Source organism: Aquarana catesbeiana, linkage group LG08 (assembly GCF_042186555.1).
Source record: "Aquarana catesbeiana isolate 2022-GZ linkage group LG08, ASM4218655v1, whole genome shotgun sequence".
NCBI lineage: Eukaryota > Metazoa > Chordata > Amphibia > Anura > Ranidae > Aquarana > Aquarana catesbeiana.
The window spans coordinates 229,637,196-229,660,736 of NC_133331.1; the positions used below are offsets into that span (position 1 = coordinate 229,637,196).

General features: G+C 44.9%; 1 protein-coding gene across 2 annotated transcripts in view; it reads right to left on the reverse strand.

Annotated features, from left to right (window-relative positions):
- The window catches only part of FUOM (fucose mutarotase), a 62,844-nt gene extending 42,645 nt beyond the window's left edge, over positions 1-20,199 (reverse strand). Inside the window, exons 1-4 of one of the 2 annotated variants that reach the window (XM_073596927.1) lie at positions 20,029-20,199; positions 13,080-13,148; positions 8,892-8,962; positions 4,403-4,501 (exon numbers count right to left, since the gene is read on the reverse strand). In XM_073596927.1, the coding sequence (XP_073453028.1) occupies positions 4,403-4,501; positions 8,892-8,962; positions 13,080-13,148; positions 20,029-20,113 (324 nt within the window). In that variant the 5' untranslated portion in view covers positions 20,114-20,199. The remainder of the gene's footprint in view (positions 1-4,402; positions 4,502-8,891; positions 8,963-13,079; positions 13,149-20,028) is intronic. The other variant, XM_073596929.1, reaches the window with a different exon arrangement.
- Between the last annotated feature and the right edge of the window lie 3,342 nt (positions 20,200-23,541).

Consider the following 23,541-nt stretch of genomic DNA (forward strand, 5'->3'; position numbering starts at 1 on the left):
TATGACTGTCGTGTAGTATCAGTGTGAACCCAGCCTAATCCTTTTAGAAATCTTTTGCCAAAGATTTTTGGCCCAGATGGCTGTCATTTTGCCCTCACAAGAAGCACATGCTTAGGGAGGGAATGCAAGCCGCTGGTCTTATCCTTTAAAAAAACAATATGATACAACATCGCTGCTACTACTAAATAGCATTATTTGCATAATGGTTTGATAGGAACAGAGGTGGCCTCAGCATGCTCTGGCTTACCCTTGGAGCTGTCCTGGCTTGCAGGCTCTGCAGGGCAGGATGGTGCAGCATCAGACATGGTCATCTTCCATTGAACATCCAACACATGCTCCGTAAAGCTTTTTTGCCCCTGCTCCAGCCCCACCCCCAACTGCCCTGTCACTAGTATGGGTGGCCACATACCTTCTGATAGTGTGCTCTGTCCCCCCTGCTGCAGAAGGTGTCTGGCTCAAAAAAAATTTAAAGAGGCTTGTTCTCAGTTTCAAAAAACGTTGCCTAAAGCAGAAGTGATGTCACTCGCTGCAACCAATCAGGATGCACACAGAAGTGACACAAGTGGAAGTGTGGCATACCACACATCTGTTCATACCTCCACCGGGATGGTGCCAGTCAGAAGTGCGTCGGAAGTGATGATGTCACCGTGACCCAGGAGCAAGCAAGACACCGCTATCTTTGTCAACCCTGTGCTCCAGACCGAACATAGCAGCTGGGAGCCAGTGCCTGGGGGAAAAAAGAGAGTAGATGCTCTTCTGCCTCCTGGCCCTGCAGCAATGAGACACTCAGGGAGCTGTCGGGCCGATGCTTACAGATGGGGAGATGGTTGCTTACCCCCAGTGGTAGCAAAACCTCAGGCAAAAAGGACGGAGTAAGCTCGGACGGGGAGGCCCTTGCAACTAGCACAGAGCCTAGAAGAAAATAACAAACTGCTTGTTGCTCCTGTTGGTCTGGAGGAAACACAAGAACTGAGGGATGCAGGTAGGAGTGAACATTTTATAATGGTGGACAAATGTGTTTCCTGTTTGCAGGTGGGAGGAGCCTTATCTCTCAAATGCTGCCCTGGAAGATGACTTGAGGAAATAGGTTTCTGTTGCATCTCTGTGTTGTTCCCCCTAGGTGTAAAGTCAAAATATTTCCCTGTCTTTGCCCAAGATCACCCGGAGGCAGTTGGGATATCTTTGTGGCATGTACAGTCATAGGTTTTGCCACATTGGTGACAGATGAGTAAACAAAGCTAGATACCAAATTATCTAACAAGATATAGTACATAAACTCTCAGAGATAAGGGCATGAGATGGTCAGACTGTGTAGTCACATCAGGTACAGTAGAAGTACAAGGCAAGAGGGCAGGTCCTTACAGATGTATTTTAGGTAACCAGCTGAAATCAAAAATTATTTTTGTAAGGAATACAGAAGTCAACTAATGATACTTTGCTTTGTAAAAAGGTAAACTATGTGGCATGTTCACCAATGCCAGGAGCATGGCGGACAAGATGGGTGAACTAGAGATACTGTTGTACGAGGAGGATTTGGATTTTGTGGGAATTTCAGAGACCTGGTTCAACAGCTCTCATGATTGGCTGGCAAACATTCAAGGGTATACCCTATACCGCAAGGATAGAGAAGGTAAAAAAGGGGAGGGGTAACTGGAGACAGATCTCCTATCACAATTTGGATTAGCAGCAAGGATGGGAAGTGTTATCATAATGGGGGATTTTAATTATCCAGACATAGACTGGGCGGAGGGAACCGCGCATTCATTTAAGGCTCGCCAGTTCCTTAATGTCTTGCAGGACAATTTTATGGGTCAGATGGTAGACGCACCAACTAGAAATAAAACATTACTGGATCTACTGATTACCAACAATACAGACCTGATCACGGATGTGGAAATACGGGGCAATTTAGGTAACAGCGATCACAGGTCAATTCGTTTCAGTATAAATCACACAAATAGGAAACATAAAGGGAATACAAAGACACTGAATTTCAAAAGAGCCAACTTCCCTAAACTACAAACCTTGCTAAAAGGCATAAATTTGGATAAAATATTAGGAAAAAAAAGAATACGGAGTAGAGATGGGTTTGCTTTAAGAGCATATAAAATAGGTTCATTAGCCAATGTATCCCATTGGGTAATAAATTTAAAAGAGCAAACCAAAGTCCCGGATGGCTTAACTCCAATGTAAAAATGCATATAAAAGCAAAGGAGAAGGTCTTCAAAAAATACAAGGTTGAGGGATCATCCTCAGCATTCAGACTTTATAAAGAATGCAACAAGAAATGTAAGGGTGCAATTAGGACAGCTAAGATAGAACATGAAAGACACATAGCGGAGGAGAGCAAAAAAAAATCCCAAGAAATTCTTTAAGTATGTAAACAGTAAAAAAGGGAGGACAGACCATATTGGCCCCATAAAGAATGAGGAAGGACATCTGGTTACAAAGGATGGGGAGATGGCGAAGGTATTGAATTTATTCTTCTCCTCAGTCTTCACGAGTGAATCGGGGGGCTTCAGTAACCAAAACTGCAGTGTTTATCCTCATGTGACAACACAGGAAGCACCTCCATGGTTAACAGAGGACAGAATTAAAATTAGACTTGAGAAACTTAACATTAATAAATCACCGGGACCAGATGGCTTGCATCCGAGGGTACTTAGGGAACTCAGTCAAGTGATTGCCAGACCGTTGTTGCTAATTTTTACAGATAGTCTACTGGCTTGCATTCGAGGGTACTTAGGGAACTCAGTCAAGTGATTGCCAGACCGTTGTTCCTAATTTTTACAGATAGTCTACTGGCTGGAATGGTCCCAGCTGATTGGAGAAAAGCCAATGTAGCACCAATATTTAAAAATAGCCCAAAATACATCCCTGGGAATTACAGACCAGTTAGCCTAACATCAATAGTATGTAAACTCTTGGAGGGGATGATAAGGGACTATATACAAGATTTTAGTAACAAGAACTGTATCATTAACAGTAATCAGCATGGATTCATGAAGAATCGTTCTTGCCAAACCAATCTATTAACGTTCTATGAGGAGGTGAGTTGCCATCTAGATAAAGGAAGGCCCATAGATGTGGTGTATCTGGATTTTGCAAAAGCATTTGACACAGTTCCCCATAAACGTTTACTGTACAAAATAAGGTCCGTTGGCATGGACCATAGGGTGAGTGCATGGATTGAAAACTGGCTACAAGGGCGAGTTCAGAGGGTGGTGATAAATGGGGAGTACTCAGAATGGTCAGGGGTGGGTAGTGGGGTTCCCCAGGGTTCTGTGCTGGGACCAATCCTATTTAATTTTTTCATAAAGGATCTGGAGGATGGGATAAACAGTTCAATCTCTGTATTTGCAGACGATACTAAGCTAAGCAGGGCAATAACTTCTCAGCAGGATGTGGAAACCTTGCAAAAAGACCTAAACAAATTAATAGGGTGGGCGACTACATGGCAAATGAGGTTCAATGTAGAAAAATGTAAAATAATGCATTTGGGTGGCAAAAATATGAATGCAATCTATACACTGGGGGGAGAACCTCTGGGGGAATCTAGGATGGAAAAGGACCTGGGGGTCCTAGTAGATGATAGGCTCAGCAATGGCATGCAATGCCAAGCTGCTGCTAACAAAGCAAACAGAATATTGGCATGCATTAAAAAGGGGATCAACTCCAGAGATAAAACGATAATTCTCCCACTCTACAAGGCTCTGGTCCGGCCGCACCTGGAGTATGCTGTCAAGTTCTGGGCACCAGTCCTCAGGAAGGATGTACTGGAAATGGAGCGAGTACAAAGAAGGGCAACAAAGCTAATAAAGGGTCTGGAGGATCTTAGTTATGAAGAAAGGTTGCAAGCACTGAACTTATTCTCTCTGGAGAAGAGACGCTTGAGAGGGGATATGATTTCAATATACAAATACCATACTGGTGACCCCACAATAGGGATAAAACTTTTTCGCAGAAGAGAGTTTAACAAGACTCGTGGCCACTCATTAAAATTAGAAGAAAAAAGGTTTAACCTTAAACTACGTAGAGGGTTCTTTACTGTAAGAGCGGCAAGGATGTGGAATTCCCTTCCACAGGCGGTGGTCTCAGCGGGGAGCATTGATAGCTTCAAGAAACTATTAGATAAGCACCTGAATGACCGCAACCTACAGGGATATATAATGTAATACTGACACATAATCACACACATAGGTTGGACTTGATGGACTTGTGTCTTTTTTCAACCTCACCTACTATGTAACTATATGTAACTATGTAACTATGTAACATTATTCACGTACTGAAAAATGGGGATCATTAATGATCCAGGCAGCTCCAATCTCAAGAAGCATGTACCAAAAAAGTTATCTTTACTTAAGGGTGACAAAACACTTGGTGGCAGTGGGTACCTCACCTCACATCCAGCTTTGCACAGCAGTTTCTTGTACTCATCCCACACTGGTACTTTCAGGCCTTTCTCTTTATCACTGTCCACAAGGTCCATCACAGCAGCCTGCCAAAAAAGAAAATGAACAACAAATCAAAGAGGCACAACATCTAAAACACAATTCATTTATGAAAGAGACTGAATGAAGAATTAACATGGTGGCCATAAACAGCCCAAATCTGCCCTCCGTTAGATAACCAATAAAACAAGTGGACAGATTTGTGGAAAAATCTGTGTTCTCCTGGTTAGTGTGGTAAGTTTTTAATAGGAAAGCAGGAGGGACTGGCAAGAACACCAGGGATTTCACATAAAGGAAGCAATACAAAGAGAACAGGATACCATTTCAAACAAGTACATGATACAGCAGGCAGGAATATGAAATGTTGGGGTAACAAACACAAACGTTGGGGCTACAACAGCAGATCACAAGGAGTTTCTCTTCTGTCAGCCAAGAACAGAAAGCTGAAGCTTCAGTGAGTACAGGTTCTCAAAGACCAGGAAAATGTAGCCTTGTCTGTTGAATCTTGATTTCTATTGAGTCACACAGATTGCGGGCCAGGGGCCATAAGAACACTTTTGATATGTGAAATAATGGGAGATTTGCAACATGAATGTGCAGCTGAAAATATGCAGAAATTATTTGATGCAATCATGTCAGGGTGGAACAGAACCTCAAAAGGAATGTTTGTGGAATGCGAAATCCATGCCATGGAGAATTGGGGCCTGTTCAACACAGGCTTCAGCTTGTATAAGAGCAGTGTGAACAACAAGCTTTTACAAAGCATTTGCAGAACTGCCAGCAAGATTTGAAGCATTTAAAGCAGCCTACAGATACATTTAAAAAGATAATCTTTTTAAATCTTAAAAAGATTTAAAACCATTACAGGTTCACTTTGATATTTTCTAACTTTCAGTTCATTTTTTCCATTTTATTTTTGACAGAATAAAAAAAATGATCTTACCTTTAATATTTTCTTCTTTTTAGTTTTTATTTTTACAGAATAAAAATGGATACTTTACATAAAAGACTAATACGTTCCTACAATTCCTCCCATATGCATAAAAAACTAAAAGTGGCTTAAATCTCAAAACTGACAAAAATAGAAGGCTATGGGTTGTTCATGGCTTGTTCCTTTAAATCTTTACCTACCCTTATAGCAGCAATCATATTAAAGCGGAGTTCAACCCAAAAGTGGAACTTCCGCTCATCTGATTCCTCCCCCCCTCCGGTGACACAGTTGGCACCTTTCAGGGGGGAGGGGGGTGCAGATACCTGTATTAGACAGGTATCTGCACCCACTTCCGGGAATAGACTCCCGCGGGAGTCACGCCCCCTCCCGCACCCCCCCCCCCCCCCCCCTCGCGCATACGCAGTAGGGAACAGGGAAGTGAAGTCGCATTGCTTCACTTCCTTATTCCCTTACAGAGAATGGCGGCGGCAGCAGCCGAGAGCCGAGCTATCGATCGGCTTCGGTTGCCGACATCGCCGGACAGCAGGACAGGTAAGTGTCCGTTTATTAAAAGTCAGCAGCTGCAGTATTTGTAGCTGCTGGCTTTTAATAATTTTTTTTCAGGTGGACTCCCTCTTTAAAGAATGTTTTAGAGTAAGATTCTGAGGTTTGTTAAATGTTACCAAAAATATAAGCAATATTGTAAGTTATTAAATTACCTTTAAAGTGGATGTAAACCTGATTCATGAAATTTGAGCTGGGCACATATATCTGCAGTGCTTTTTTATCTCTCTTCAAAGCCCTAAGTCCCATGGCTTTCTAAGGCTCTGTTCTTCAGCATGATAACTTCTGACAAGTTCTCTGACAGCTGAGATAAAACCAGCCTGAATTTTGTGTCAGGGTGGGTGCTACAGATTAGCAGAGAGCTGGTCTATTCACAGCACAACTCTGCAAGTCTCTGCCTATGTGGAGGGTGGTGTGTGCGCTTTTCCTCCAATCAGCTGTCTCACAGTGTATAGCAAGTATCCACACATACAGGGGAACCAGGAAGAGAAAATTCTAACAGGACGTGCACTTTCTAAACAGTATATAAATCTGAAGACAACAGATATACATGTAAAACTTATGTGGGGAGATTATTTTCATCTCTGTGTATCATCTGAGGCTGTTCACTTCACTGGGTATATGTGAGGGTTAACATCCACTTTAAGTCTTAATGTGTGTTCACTTTGCTTTTTCCAACTCTGTCAAAAAATTTAGACAAATTCTTCTGAGAGCGTTCGGTACACCATTTGTATACAGAAACCTGTCCTGCTTCTGTGGTTGGCTTATTGTTTTTTCCCAGAAATTTGCACACAGGTAATAATGAAGACAGGTCCTATTTTTTTCAGAACAGGGAAATATACATGTCTCAATAAAGTGTCTCAAGTCCTAACAATCTATACTGTTGCAACCCATACATTTATGTGACTACAAGGAGTCCAGTGGTAAAACACCACTGAAAAAATTTGTTATATGAGATCACCAGGTTGTAAAAGTAAATAGTCTTTATTGATCTCTCAAAACAGGCAAACACAAATAGCTTTCTTCAGCAAAAGTAAAGCAAACAGTCCATAGTCAAGGTATAGGAAAATCAAACAACAGGCTCATTGCCAGACTCTTGGTTCCACACTGGGGTTTAGGGTGCCACAAAGTTCACAGGGATTCACCAATAAGCGTTTCAGTTGTCAGAGAGTTCACACTTGTTCACAGCATGTGAACCACTCCACTGTTTCCTTCCTGCTGCTTTGCAAGGCTGCTATTGCATGTGGTTTAACCCCTTCGCCACCAGAGTCCCTGTAATGAGGGTTTGGAGGTTCTTTCCTCCAAAAACTCTCCCGGTATCCTGTACATAAACACTGCTGTTGCAGGACTACAAAGAACGAGAGCATGTTGGCTGAATAGGAACTGACAAAGAAAATAGGACAGTCTTGTAGTGCCATAATGGTACATATTTTTTAATCTAAATATTGCACCTAGAGAGTAAATATTTTTTTCAAAGCAGACAACTTTCACTTAATTTGAGAAGTTAGGTAACATTTTAGGATTTGGGCAATGGGAAGTATAACTCATACTGATGCATTGAGAGAGAGGGGTCAAAACTATCTGAAATGGGTCAAATAGCTTTGTACACTCCAGTAAAGTTTTGACCCTTTTATAAAACCATGCTAAGTTCACCAAGGGAATACAAGAGTTTGTCTTTTTTCAACTTCACCTTAACCAACCATTTTTCCATTCCATTTTGACCATACCAAAACAAGCCACATTTAGAACTTTGGAAATGTTTTCAAACATTAGAAAGGTGATAAACAAAGTATATCCAATTAGAATTGTTGGCCTTTTCAACATATTTGAATAGGTATACATTATATTTGTTCAAATGGTGCTTAGTGATAAAAGGTGCTACACTTCAAAAAAAACAAAAGCAAAATTTGTTTTCATCAATTTATACATACATTTTTGTCTATTTAGATCATGATAATGGATACAATATGTTAAAACGTTTATGTTTACGAGTAACGCGGTTAACGAGCGTTGTGAAAGACGAGCAACTTTTTTTTTTTAATTCTGACTCGGTTTGCGAGTATTGTCTTGCAAAACGAGCAGAATTCAAGCTAATGGGGTGTGCAGTACCGCATTTGGCCAGAGGTGCGGGACACTCGGAACGGTTCGGAGCCGTTCGGAAATACTCGGAAATACTCCGTTCCTGATGGTTTCCGAGCCTTTCCGTGTTCAGCCGAGCTGTCCCCGAGTATTTCCGAGGCTCTCCGGCGCCACCCCCACCTCTGGCCACATGCGGTATTGCATGTAATAGAAGTCAATGCGGAATGAATTATCTTTGTTTCCATTGACTTCTATGGGAAAACGCGCTTTGATATGTGAGTGCTTTGGATTACAAGCATTCTCCTGGAACGGATTATGTTTGTAATCCAAGGTTCCATTGTACCTATTTTTTTCATATGACTGTATATAACCAGAGTGCAGTCTCTATATCTTCCTCTATCCACAGGTTTGTGTGTTTTTTCTTCAATACTATAAAAAATTCTGCACTCTTTATTAAAAAGTTAGCCATTTGATCCTTTACAATTGTATGTGCTGGCATACTGGATTCCAAAGGTGGCATACAAACTTCAGTACAACACCTTTAAGGCTCATTTACACTTGCTTTCTAATGTGGCAATGGACACACTTTTTAAAGCGCTCTGAATGCCAATCAAAGCACTTGTCACTAAATATAGTGGTAAACTTACAGTCCTGTTTACACATATATGTTTCCTTTGCTTCAAAAATTATACCCCATGTCGCTTTGTTGGGCAACAGGCATGCAAAGTTTTACTTTATTATAGTATTTTTTTGACAGTTGGGTTTTGTAAATGTTTTTTTTTTTGCTGTTTTTGTATACATCTGCAAAACTTTAATAAAAAGAATTTACCAAAATAGTTTAAAGGTCGCAGACTAGCACTTACAGGTTCAGGGACATAGGTATCCATTGGGAAAAGTTGCAAAATGGCCTCCAAAAGTCTAGGGATTCCTAAACCTAGAAAATACACAGAGATCATGTGGTTTGTTATACTTATAGTTGTTTAATGACCAACCATTGCCTGGGTACGCAACAATAAATATTTCATTGGGCCCTATTTTAATGGCATTCGTTTGAGCATCTTTTACTGCAGCATACTTCAGATAATATGCCTAAGTTTCATAGGTGTTGATTTACTAAAACTGGAGAGTGCAAGATCTGGTGCAGCAGTTTTTTTTTGTCAAAGCTTAATTGAACAAGCTGAAGTTAAAAGCTGATTGGCTACCATACACAGTTGCACCAGATTTTGCACTCTCCAGTTTTAGTAAATCAACCCCACTGTGATCTAACAAAAGCCCTCTTTAAGTAAGGTGTAGCTCTAGGTTTGTAAACCAACTGAACTGACCGGGACTGAGGACATGATGTGAGAATGGGACTGTGATAGCAGATCTGTACATGTGCATTTGCGCTTGCACGTTGTGAGTAGGTAAGCCCATTCATTTTATTGTGCTGCACTACCTACAAGAAACGTGGGCAAATAGGTCATCAGCTCCCCTCTCTCCACCATCACCACCACATGCTGCGGCAGCATACAATTTGGCGCTCACGAAAATCATTAGCCACAGGTGCCGATGTCATTAAGAATAAATTACTCCACTGCATGTCTGTTAAAGTGCAGCACGCTCCCCTGTGGGTGGAAATATGTGGGATTTTGAGTGGTTTTCCCAGCTGCAGAGATGGGAACCTAGCCTAAGAGGAGAGGGGGACTGTGATGTGAAGTATCCGAGTCATCACACAAACATGCGATGCAGGCCACTGCTAGAAGAAAATGTTATTTACTGGACCCACTGTGAATTTTAATTCAATGTCCCTTCTTTAGGCCATAGGCTTAAATGATGGGCTGTCTAATCCACCTAGCAAAGGCAGAGCAAGAAGCAGAGAGCCCCCTGCGGGTAACTTCAAGAAGTATAAAAAAGGAACTGCCTAAAAGGAGGCTGTAGCTGAGAGCTAGGTGTGTACCATGTCCAGACAGTGGAGAGAAAAATTCCTTGGGATGTTTCAGAGCAATACATAGGGAGGGGAGCTCTCAAAACAACCTTGTCCTTGTGTAACACTAAGAAAGGCTCTTTACAGGATAAGGCAGCTAACTCAGAGACCGTCTGCATAGAAGTGACAGCAATGAGAGAGGCCACCCTGCAAATTAGTCAAATAAAAGAATATCCCTAAAAGGTTGGAAGAGATCCCAAAGAAGCAGGTTAAGCTCCTACAGCATCACAGGAGAATGTACAGGGGGAGAGATGTGTGCAATAAGAAGCCTACGGTCTATTAAAACAGAATGGCCAAGGCTGAGATTTTCCCTTTGATGACACTGAATAGCAAATGCTAATTTAAATAAGACTGAAGAGAATTGACAAGATGTGTCCTATGGAGTACTTTCTTAGATTAAATTTCCTGGTCTTGCACCAGGCAAAATACGGTTTTCAGTTCCGATAGTAGACTTAGTGTAAAGTCAACGTCCTAGCCCTCAAGAGGGTAGAGATAACAGCATCCATTAGGCCTTCTTAGGACCCGGGCTTCAATAACAATGTTGTTAAAAGCTAGAGACCATGAAGCAGGATGGAGGACTTGCCCTTGAAACAGATGGTATGGATGATGCAGAAGGACCCCCAGAGTGTCTGCCAGGAAGTCTGAGTACTACATCCCCCTGGACCAGTTCAGTGCAACGAGAATCACTGGAATGCCCTGCATCTCAATCCTGCAGAGCACATAAAGGAGAAGCACAAAAAGCGATGCTCACCAGAGCATCAACTGCAAAGGCCCAAAGATCCATGTCTGGTGTCCCTCAAATGCGTAAAGGGTTTGGAACACCTCTATATAGAGAACGCTCCCCTCTGGATCCAAACTGAGAAAGTCCACCTGACAATTTTTTACACCTGTGATGGGAAAGACAGATGGAGCCAGAACATGTAGTTTTGCCCAAGAGAGGATCAAGTCATTTGAGTAGCCTTGGCATTGTCCGACCAGATTCATGTCAGGTGAACTCACAAATGAGGGGTCTACTGTTAAAATGAAAACTGTATGACTCTGAGTTCCAGGATATTGTTGGAAATAGGGGCCAAAGAAGCCTCTGCATATGGACGTAGAAGAGGCTTGTCCTGGAGACATGGCAAAGTGTACCCACCAAACGTCCCATACAACAGCATATGACCACAGGTAAAAGTTGGTGGTGACCAGAGGGATCTATTAAAATGGTGGTAATGTCTCTTGCCATGCACACAAGACCTGGCAAAGTGGCAGGACTGCAGAGGAAGAAATTCCTTAAAGGCTAAGTTCACCTTTGTTCACTTTTTTTTCTGAATTCCAGCCCCCTATGTACCAATATAGCATTAATGTACTTATTTTGCAAAAAGAAAACAGCTTTCCATTTATTTTACAAACGCTTACCTCACTCTCTTCACAGCTGTTTAAAAACACTGCTCGATTATTTCTGCTTTACTTCCTGGACAGACTTTAGGTCATGACACAAGAAGGGGTTGACCAGCTGAGGGTAAAATGCAGGGGGATGTGCTAATAAGATCAGCTGGTCAACTCCTTCCTGTGTCATAACCTGAAGTCTGTCCAGGAAGTAAGTAATCGAGCAGTGTTTTTAAACAGCTATAAAGAGATGTGCATAAAAAATGGAAAGCTGTTTTATTTTTGCAAAAGAAGTATACTAATGCTATATTTCATAGGGGGGGGGCTGGAATTTATAAGAAAAAAGATGGTAAACAAAGGTGAACTTAGCCTTTAAAGAGGTGTTAAAGAGGACCTTTTGTTTACTGGGTCCTCGAACACAGGATTATACTCCACAGGAATCATTAGCATGTGGGTAATACGAGAGATTGCAGGGTCCACGACAGAGACTGTTTATTTATGCATGAAGCAAAAAATTTTGGAGTAGCAAACAGCTTTACAAGGTGATGCCAGTCATCATATAGGATGGGCTCTAAAACAACTTGACTTGGAGGGTATTAGCAGGCTTGAGTAATTGTAGGGACCCCATGCAGGACACCATGGGGTGAGCAGATTAAGGCTGCTGTAATGCTAAAGAAGAGCGTACAGCATCAAAAAGAGTAGCAATGGTATCCTTAAAGTGGATATAAACCCCATTCATGAAATCTAACCCGGGCACATATATCTGTAGTGTTTACTTATCTCTCTGCAAAGCCCTAAGTCCCGTGTCCTCTGTTATCAGCATGATGACTTCTGACAAGTTCTCCAACACAGGAGATAAAAGCAACTGAAATTTTGTGTCAGGGAGGGTGCTATAAATAGTTTAGCAGAGAGCTTGTCTATTCACAGCACAGCTCTGCAGGTTTCTTTGTTCTTCTGCCAATGTGGAGGGGGGTGTGTGCCTTTCCTCCAATCAGCTCACACACAGTGTATGTCCAGACTGCCCTATCACTGCTGAAACAGAAAGAAACATTTCTAACATGTGCACTTTCTAAAGAATATAGAAAGCTGAAGACAGCAGATATACATGTAAAACTCATGTAGGGAGATTTGTTTCATCTCTGTGTATCATCTGAGGCTGTTCACTTCACTGGGTATATGTGAGGGTTCACATCCACTTTAAGCTTGGATGAGATTTCAATAGAAGGTGATCTGACTCCTCAGTGTCCATATGGATACTCCAGCCTCCATGCACCTCTGCATGACAAATACCTTTTCTTGTCCCAAATTAATGTACCTGTTTCCAATGTTTGTCATGTGGAGGCACAAGAACATTCTAAAGAGTGATAACCTCTTTATGAATTCCCTAGTATGTTTTTTTTCCAGAGATTGCTTTTTTTAAGATTCTGCTGAAGCTTTGTGTAGCAGTACTGCTTGGACCTTAGAAGAACTGGATACACTCTAAATGCTTGTCCAAAAAAAAATACGTTTTATGGACTGTACACATCTATGTTGTTTCAAGTGCTTTAATATGGCTGCATTCACCTTAAGAATGGTGGAAAAGTTTAATGAGGAGGATAAGGAAGCTAAAGCTTACATTTTAAAAAAATCACTTATCTCTTTACATAATAGGTCAACACCAAACAGATGTGCAAGTTAAGTAAATATAAATCACCAAGAAATGGGTAAACTTAAAATTTACCATCTGCTCGAATAAGTTCTGGTCCAGAACGGCTTATTGAGGACACTGGGAAATTGGCATCTGCAAGAACTGAGAAAGAAATGTAAGGATCACAAAAGCATTGAAACTAATTGGTGTCTATATTTTATATATATATATATATATATATATATATATATATATATATATATATATATATATATATATATACACACACACACACACACACACACACACACACACACACACAATACACACACACAATACACACATATACACATACACCACATACACATACATACACAGTATTTCACAAAAGTTAGTACACCCCTCACATTTTTGTAAGCCCGGGTGACAAAAGGAAGCAGATGTAGTGGGTGCAGTCGCAACCCCCCCCCCCCCAATTGGCAAAGCAGTGATCCCTTAGGTAGCGGTGCTGTGACAGGGAGAGGAGAGCTGTGTACACAGTGTCTGTGTATCTCCCCGCTCACCCCCCTCATTTCTCCTGTCAGCTGAAGTTGAACAGAAGAGAGCGGCTCTAATCGGGTTCCCCTAAGCACTGCCCGGCTTCTTGCCTGCTCTGATTCCCTCCCCATTTCCCCATTGGCCACGGCAGAGGGCCAATCAGAACATTCTGGGGGGGTGGGCATCATGGGAAACATAGTCCCGGAAGATTGGCGGCCCCAGTGTGTCCACAGACAGCAGGCTACAGTCCCCCAGCATGCATGCACTCTGGGGGGGGGGGGGAACCTGGAACACAGCAAACAGCAGAGTGCTACAGGAGAAGAGAAAAAGAGAGGACTGTGCTGGGGGAGGGCAGATAGAGTCACGCTGTACCCGCACCACCAGAGAGGCAGCCACGCTGTACCTGCACCACCAAAGAGAGAGCTACGCTGTAACCACACCACTAAAGAGAGAGCCACGCTGTAACCGCACCACCAGAGACAGAGCCAGGCTGTAACCGCACCACCAGAGAGCCACGCTGTAACTGTACCACCAGAGAGAGAGCCACGCTGTAACCGAACCACCAGAGACAGAGCCAGGCTGTAACCGCACCACCAGAGAGAGAGCCACGCTGTAACTGCACCACCAGAGAAGGAGCCACGCTGTACACGCACCACCAGAGAGGGAGCCACGCTGTACCCGCACCACCAGAGAGGGAGCCAGGCTGTACCCGCACCACCAGAGAGGGAGCCATGCTGTACCCGCACCTCCAAAGGGGGAGAAAGACAGGGCCACTGCCAGGGCACAGACATGCTACATTACTGACTAGAGTCAGCCTGGGCAACCCAAAGTGAGCGAACATCCAGCTAGAGGGATTACTGCTGTGGTTTCGCTGTGTCTGGTAAGAGGGCCTGTTGGCCATTATCCATTACTGTTCCTACAGACTGAGCCGTGCCTAACCTGCTATTCTCTAGGCCTTATTGACCGCTACAGCGTCCCTCTCTGTCCTCTTCCTGGGGTGTCCCTCTGTCCTCCTCCCGCGGCGTCCCTCTCTGTCCTCCTCTCGCGGCGTCCCTCTCTGTCCTCCTCCTGCGGCGTCCCTCTCTGTCCTCCTCCCATGAAGATGACAGGGCGGGTCTTAAAATGGAAGGGGTGTGGCCTTGACAGGAAGGGGTGGGTCATATTTAAATTAGGGGGTGTGTGAGTTTAGTCAGGCTTAGGGCAGCACAAAACCTAAATACACCACCGAGTATACCCCTAAGTGAAAATGTCCAAATTAGGCCCAATTAGCCATTTTCCCTCCCTGGTGTCATGTGACTCGTTAGTGTTACAAGGTCTCAGGTTTTAATGGGGAGCAGGTGTGTTAAACTCGGTGTTATCGCTCTCACTCTCTCATACTGGTCGCTGGAAGTTCAACATGGCACCTGATGGCAAAGAACTCTCTGAGGATCTGAAAAAAAGAATTGTTGCTATACATAAAGATGGCCTGTATATATATATATATATATATATATATATATATATATATATATATATATATATATATATATATATATATATATATATATAATATATACATACATATACAGTATCTCACAAAAGTGAGTACACCCCTCAATTTTTTGTAAATATTTTATCATATCTTTTCATGTGACAACACTGAAGAAATGACACTTTGCTACAATGTAAAGTAGTGAGTATACAGCTTATATAACAGTGTAAATCTGATGTCCCCTCAAAATAACTCAACACACAGCCATTAATGTCTAAACCGCTGGCAACAAAAGTGAGTACGCCCCTAAGTGAAAATGTCCAAATTGGGCCTAAAGTGTCAATATTTTGCGTGGCCACCATTATTTTCCAGCACTGCCTTAACCCTCTTCATCATGGAGTTCAACAGAGCTTCACAGGTTGCCACTGGAGTCCTCTTCCACTCCTCCATGACGACATCACCGAACTGGTGGATGTTAGAGACCTTGCGCTCCTCCATTTTTCGTTTGAGGATGCCCCCCAGATGCTCAATAGGTTTTAGGTCTGGAGACATGCTTGGCCAGTCCATCACCTTTACCCTCAGCTTCTTTAGCAAGGCAGTGGTCGTCTTGGAGCCGTGTTTGGGGTTGTTATCATGTTGGAATACTGCCCTGCGGCCCAGTCTCCGAAGGGAGAGGATCATGCTCTGCTTCAGTATGTCACAAGTTCCCCATCAGCCTTGTGATTGACAGTGTGCAAATTCCATATCCGCTGTTGGACTGTGGAACCCACCCACTGCTCTTCACTGCCAATCACAGAAGAGGCTGAACTGATGGGGAACTAGTCTTTCAGAATTCCCCATCAGTATCCTCCCACCCCACAACAAAACTCCTCAGCTGATGCACCCACCTGCAGTGCCTTGAAAAAGCATTCATACCCCTTGAAATTTTCCACATTTTGTCATGTCACAACCAAAAAACGTAAATGTATTGGGATTAGATGTGATAGACCAACACAAAGTGGCACATAATCGTAAAGTGGAAGGAAAATGATAAATGGTTTTCAATTTTTTTTACAATTAAATATGTGAAAAGTGTGGCATGCATTTGTATTCAGCCCCTTTTACTCTGATACCCCTAACTAAAATCTAGTGGAACCAATTACCTTCAGAAGTCACCTAATTAGTAAATAGAGTTCACCTGTGAGTAATTTAATTTCAGTATAAATACAGCTGTTCTGTGAAGCCCTCAGAGGTTTGTTAGATAACCTAAGTGAACAAACAGCATCACGAAGGCCAAGGAACACACCAAACAGGCCAGGGATAAAGTTGTGGAGTTTAAAGTTAAAGCAAGTCGTGTTAGGGTATAAAAAAAAATCCCAAGCTTTGAACATCTCAGAGAGCACTGTTCAATCCATCATCCGAAATTGGAAAGAGTATAGCACAAGTGCAAACCTACAAAGACATGGCTGTCCATCTAAACTGACAGGCCGGGCAAGGAGAACATTAATCAGAGAAGCAGCCAAGAGGCCCATGGTAACTCTGGAGGAGCTGCAGAGATCCACAGCTCAGGTGGGAGAACCTGTCCACAGGACAACTATTAGTCATGCACTCCACAAATCTGACCTTTATGGAAAAGTGGCAAGAAGAAAGCCATTGTTGAAAGAAAGCCATAAGAAGTCCCATTTGCAGTTTGCGAAAAGCCATGTGTGGGACACAGCAAAAGTGGAAGAAGGCACTCTGGTCAGATGAGACCAAAATTTAACTTTTTGGCCTAAAAGCAAAACGCTATGTGTGGCGGAAAACGAACACACCATCCTGACCGTGAAACATGGTGGTGGCAGCATCATGTTGTGTGGATGCTTTTCTTCAGCAGGGACAGGGAAGCTGGTCACAGTTGATGGGAAGATGCATGGAGCCAAATTCTGGGCATTCTTAGAAGAAAACCTGCAAAAGACTTGAGACTGGGACAGAGGTTCACCTTCCAGCAGGATAACGACCCTAAACATACAGCCAGAGCTATAATGGAATGGTTTAGATCAAAGCATATTCATGAGTTAGAGTGGCCCAGTCAAAGTGAAGGCCTAAATCCAATTGAGAATCTGTGGCAAGACTTGAAAGTTGTTGTTCACAGACGCTCTCCATCTAATCTGACAGAGCTTGACCTACAGAATTTTTCAAAGAAGAATGGGCACTCTCTAGATGTCCAAAAAGACTTGCAGCTGTAATTGCAGCGAAAGGTGGTTATACAAAGTATTGACTCAGGGGGGCTGAATACAAATGCACGCCATTTGAAATGATGAGAAATGATGACAATCTCCTATGATAACAATACTATGCTGAGGGCTGAGCCCCCTTCCTGTGGACCCATCCATCTCCATCCCAGCACCTGACGCCCTTTCCAGTTTCCATTTCCATCTCTGCTCCTGGAAAGTCCGGACCATTAGGATCTCAAAAGCCCTCTTAGACCCTCTATAACGGGGGGTCATGGGGTTCTGGTAAGCGGCCAGGCTCTCACTGTTGGTGGTGGTCCTACACATCTAAGGCTCCATGCGGTTGAAAGACCCGTGATTGCTATTTCACCTTTTTTTGGGTTCTTTTTATGGACTATTTTTTAACCATTCACAATGATTTTCTAATACATTTATTTTGTTTGGACTTTATTTTTGACATTTATTTTTGACACTTGTTTGCACTGATTGTGATATATTAGTGCACAGATGGTTTATGCATTCACTAATACTGGTTGTATTTAATGCTTTTGGTGTGGCATTTTGGCCACACATTCATTAATTTATATAGCGCGAGTCATTCAATTTTTTCTTATAGGAGCTATATCGCTGTGTGCAGTCCAGAGGAAGTGCCAGGAAAACTCCATGGACATGTATAGACATAAACAGTGCCCAGCTAATCAAGAAGGCCAAAGACTCATGAACCCACAAGAGGCCAAGGAGAAGATGGAAGTGTCACTAATAGGGATGAGCTCAGGCACGTTCAGACACAAGTCCAACAACGTCTGAGCTATACACCCAAGGAGCTGTCAAAGCTGACAGCCAATCACAGGCAGAGGAGGCATGCTCTGCAATGCTGCCGCAGATATACAAGGGAAGTGTATCCGTGTGGCTGCAAGGATGGGTGGAGGGGAGGTGGGTAGATGCCTCCACCGCCTATGATTGGCTGTCTGGTTTGTCAGCTTCCTGGGGGTATAGCTCAGATGGGTTTGGACTCCTGTCTGAACATGCTTGAGCTCATCCCCATTGGTGACGTTTCCATCTTCTCCCTGGCCTCTTGTGGGTTCAGAAGTCTTTAGCCTTCTTGATTAGCTGGACACAGTTTATGTCTATACATGTCCATGGAAGCTTTTTCTGGCACTTGCTCCGACTTGATTTGTGTCTGGACCCACCTGAGTCACCAATAGAGCAATGAGGGAGCAGTGTTGAAGGGGTGCACCTTAAAAGACAAAGGGGGTTATTTACTAAAGGCAAATCCACTGTGCTCTACAAGTGCACTTCTAGTGCACTTGGAAGTGCAGTTGCTGTTGATCCGAGGGGGACAAGCAAGGAAAATAAAAAACAGCTTATTTGCTTGCACATGATTGGATGATAGAGATCAGCAGAGCTTCCCCTCATGTCAGATCTTCCCCTCATGTCAGATCTTCCCCCTCAGACCTACATCGACTGCACTTCTAAGTGCACTTGTAGTACAACAGTGGATTTGCCTTTTGTAAATCCACCCCATAGTGTGCCACAAAGTGCAAATGCATGGTGCATATGTATACATTACAGCAAAAGCTTCTGGGAGGTCAAAGTGTTTTTTGGCTTTAAATATACCATTGAAAGTGCTTTTTATACCTGTTCTATAAGTGCAAAATGACCCATTGCTCCTGCTTGAGATCTTTCCTCTGCTGATCAGTGATCATTGTTCTCTCTGTGAACTAGAAGGGCTCCTTCACACTAGTGGCTGGAGGCAGTATAACCCCCCAACCACTGCCTCTTTAGACCCCTTTCACACCCAAAACGCCCTGCTCATTCGAATGAATAGGCAGTGCTTCCAAAAAGAGCATGCAAAGCACTTTGAAAGTGCTGCAAAACGGGAGTTTTTAACCCCTACATTGGGGTTAAAAGTGCCCCAATTAAACAGCACCAAAGTGCGCCAATTAAACAGCGCCAAAGCGGCCGCAGTGTGAAATGGGTCCAAGGCCGGGTTCACACTTATGCGAATTGGATGCGGATTTTACCACATCCAATTCAAATAACAGAAGAGTGTGCCCGGCTCTCAATGGAGACGGTTCACACAGCTCCGGGGCTGCTGCGGTACGCACTGGAAAAGGGTCCTGTGCGTCTTTGGCTCCGTTTCAGGTCCGAATTCAGGCAAAAATTCAGACTTGAAACGGAGAACGGGGACAAAAAGGTCTCCCTCTATATTATGGAGATGAGGAGAGTGGGAGGTGTTCTGTAGTCTTATCCTACACACGTTATACATAATACTAACAATTCTGGTGCTAGCAAGAGCTTGCCAAACTCATTAGTATACAGGAGTGAAATACTCCCTACATTCCCTTTCCAACTGGATGAGGAAGGAATCTTGTTCATCCAGCTAGAAACATGGAAGTAGGTGTCTTTCTCACACATCTTCCAAGGGTGACAAGGCCCCAAGTGTGACACGGCCCCAAGGGTGACAACACTGCTCCTCCATAGATAAAGTACAGTGAGCGTTGTCAACCAAGGATAGGAAGTGTATTACATTCCCCATACATTCCCCATTATAGAAAGATTTCCTTTATGCAATATGCTGTCAGTCCTGAAAACTAAAAATCTAATTTTCCAGGGACACATATTCAAAACCCGAGAAGGTTCCTACAATCAATGAGGAAGAGGTGACATTTCTGCTCAGAAATCTCTTCCCCTCCTCTGTCTGGGCTCTGCTGGACTCTGCTGGACTCTGAATGAAGACTCCGAGCCTAGAGCTCCCCCTGCTGGCCGCACCTGGCACTGCGGCTTTGTGCTGTCACGTTCAGCATTTACGAAGCGACAATTCCCTTCCCCATTGGAGTCTCACCGATCTCATCCCCGTGCCCCATGCGGGCCAATGTGTACAGCAGCTCCGGGGACAGCACGGACGGTATACCCTTCAGAACAACCATATCTGATCGCTGTGCTGTCACAGACTACAGGAACCCGGAAAACCGGCCTATTCCCAGCATGCTTTGCACCGGCCCGCAGACACACGATGTTAGCTACATATTTACTTGTTAATCCGTCCTGGGTGACGTCATAGTCTGTATCATGAACATTCGCCAATGTTTTTGTTTAAAATAAGTTTCCCCTATTTTCTCTTCTTTAGGGCATCTCAGCACTGCTAATCCTCTGCAGCCTCTTCACAACCACTTCCTATGTAATTGTACAGCAGCCACTTTTGCTTGTTATTTCTTAGGGCAAGTTTCCTTATGTAGATCATGCCTGTAGCCCCTCCACTGGGAGAGCATGTGACAGGGTGACAAATGGGAACAATCAGGAGTCATCCTATACTAGGAAGTTCATGGTGCAGTACTCCAATGGCAGGATCACCAAGTGTATTCTCCCCAGCGTTAGCAGTCAGCCATTGGACATGTATCCTTATGTGCAGAGAGCGCGCTCATTGTGCGCTGTCACCCACAGATCCAGGTCACTGCAGAAGGGAGCCAGCAGGAACAAGCTCCCAATCACACCATAGACCCCAACCACAGAAACCACGTGATCAGTCACTGCTTGGCATTTAACTCCTACCTAATAATGGGCTGCCAGGTGGCAGTGGCAAGCAAGGGGTTAATGAGAGCTGTAGTTTGAAAAAAATGTAAAGTGAATTCAACATGTTGAAGCTTAAAGTGATTGTTACCCCAACACTTCATATTCCTGATAGGTGCCTGCTGTACCATGTATGAGAAAGTCTCCTGTTCTCTTTGTATTGCTTTCTTTATGTGAAATCCCTGGTGTTCCTGCCAGTCCCTCTGCTTTCCTGTTAAAATCTGACCACACTAAGCAAGAGAGCACAGTGTGGTCAGTTCTCTAGCCATGCTGGGAACTTTGTATGCTCTCCTCCAATGATCAGACTTGTCCTGACACGCCTCTGCTGCACAGCCATTCCATAGTTGCCAACATTGTAAAAAAAAAATGTGGGACACTTTTGTGGCTGTAGGTGGAGCCGTACAATAATTAGGGGGCGGGGCATTCGTTTGTAGGCGTGGCTTGGGGAAAACATACAAGTGTGGCGCGCGAAGCGCGTCGCGGCGGGAAAAAGAGCGTGGTTTACGTGACATAGTGGGCGTGGCTTAAATGGGCTTGGCTCAAGAGGGTGTGGTTAGAGTCTAAGATGAATGAGGGATGGAGAGGGGGAGAGGGGGAGGGGGATTAGAGGGGGAGAGGGAAATGACGGGACAGCAGCCCCAGATCCTACACAATAAAAATATGTGTATTCTAGAAAGTTTAACAATCAGCAGATAAAGATACTCCAAACACCTGGTGTTAGCACTTCAATCATCCCGGTACCATGGTTGTTATGGTGTCAGGATGATTGAAGTGCATTATTTCTATTATTACATTGTAATATAAAATGAAATCATTCAACTCACCATAATGCAGAATCAGTGGGATCCCTGAGCGTGTCACTAGCCACGTCGCCTGCCACCAGCCGTCCTTCCTTGCGTCAGATGTCCCAGCAGAGTCCATCCTTGCATCAGGTGCCCCCAGCGGAGCCCCCCTTACATCAGATGTCCCCAGCGGAGCCCCCCTCACACCAGGAGTCCCCGGCGGAGCCCCCCCTCACATCAGGAGTCCCCGGCGGAGTTCCCCCTCACATCAGGAGTCCCCGGCGGAGTTCCCCCTCACATCAGGTGTCCCCGGCAGAGCCCCCCCCCCCTTACATTAGGTGTCCCCAGTGGAGCTCCCCCTCACATCAGGTGTCCCCAGTGGAGCTCCCCCTCACATCAGGTGTCCCCGGCAGAGCCCCCCCTTACATTAGGTGTCCCCAGTGGAGCTCCCCCTCACATCAGGTGTCCCCAGTGGAGCTCCCCCTCACATCAGGTGTCCCCAGTGGAGCTCCCCCTCACATCAGGAGTCCCCAGCGGAGCCCCCCTCACATCAGGAGTCCCCAGCGGAGCCCCCCTCACATCAGGTGTCCCCGGTGGAGCCCCCCCTCACATCAGGTGTCCCCAGTGGAGCCCCCCCTCACATCAGGTGTCCCCAGTGGAGCCCCCCTCACATCAGGTGTCCCCAGTGGAGCCCCCCTCACATCAGGTGTCCCCAGTGGAGCCCCCCCTCACATCAGGTGTCCCCAGTGGAGCTCCCCCTCATATCAGGAGTCCCCGGCGGAGCCCCCCTCACATCAGGTGTCCCCAGTGGAGCCCCCCCTCACATCAGGTGTCCCCAGTGGACCCCCCCTCACATCAGGTGGACCCCCCTTGCATCAGGTGTGTGTCCCCAGTGGAGCCCCCCTCACATCAGGAGTCCCACAGCGGTGCGCCCCCCCACCTCAGAAGTGTCCTAAGCATGGCTAGAACCCCCGCCCCTTTCCATATCAGACTGGCAGCGGGGCAGGGGGTTAGGAGGGGCGAGGTGGAGCAGGGCGGAGGGTGGGCGGCGACGCAGGGTCTCCATCTAGCCCCCCCCCAGCCGTCTTCCTGAACTTCAATAAAATGGCGGCCGGCGGAGACAATGTCCCGCCGGCCGCGGACCTCTAGCGGCGGCGGCGGGTTCGAAAATCGAGACCGGATTTCTCGGGACATTACCCGGGACACCACAAATTGGGGAATGGAGTCCAAGTCCCGGGACAGTTGGCAACTATGCCATTCACTGGGAAGCTCAGTGTACTGCAGCTTCTCCTCCCCCAGCTCTTAGGCATCTGAGAACAGAGGAAATGTGATCACTTATAAAAAAGCAAAAAAGGGATTTATAATGGTTTTTTTTCATCTATACACAACTATTTTGCCTTTCATTTCTATTTCAAACTAAATGGGTTGTTTTACAAAGTGATCATTTACAATCACTTTAACCACTTGCTGACCGCTGCATGCCAATATACGTCGGCACAATGGCAGCAGTGGGCAAATGAGCGTACCTGTAAGTCCCCTTTAATTGGCGGGGCTAGTGGGCGGCGGGAGGGGAATTTGCAGCGAGGGGGTTGTGCGAGGGGGTTGAGGATTTGTGCTGGGGGGGGGGGATTTGTGCTGGGGTCATTTGGCGAGTGAGAGGATTTGGGCTATGGGGGGGGGGGGGTCGGGGGGACATAGATTTGAGCTGGGAGGGGAGATGGAGGGGTGGAATTTGGGGGGGGGGTGGAATTTGGTATGTTTGCCCCCAGCACTACGCCAGTGTGTGGGCTATTTGCCCACACTGTGATGCACAGGTGTACTTTGTATTCCCTTCCAGGTTCCAGGCAGTCCCATTCGATTTAATTGCGGGTGCACGGCATGTCTGTGTTTGGGGGCCGCACTCACATGGCTGTCAAATTTAGAGCAGCAGCTGTGTCCCGATTGAAATGAATGAGACTGCCTGCATGAGGATGCATTAAACGTCTATGTATCCCTGTGCAGGAGTC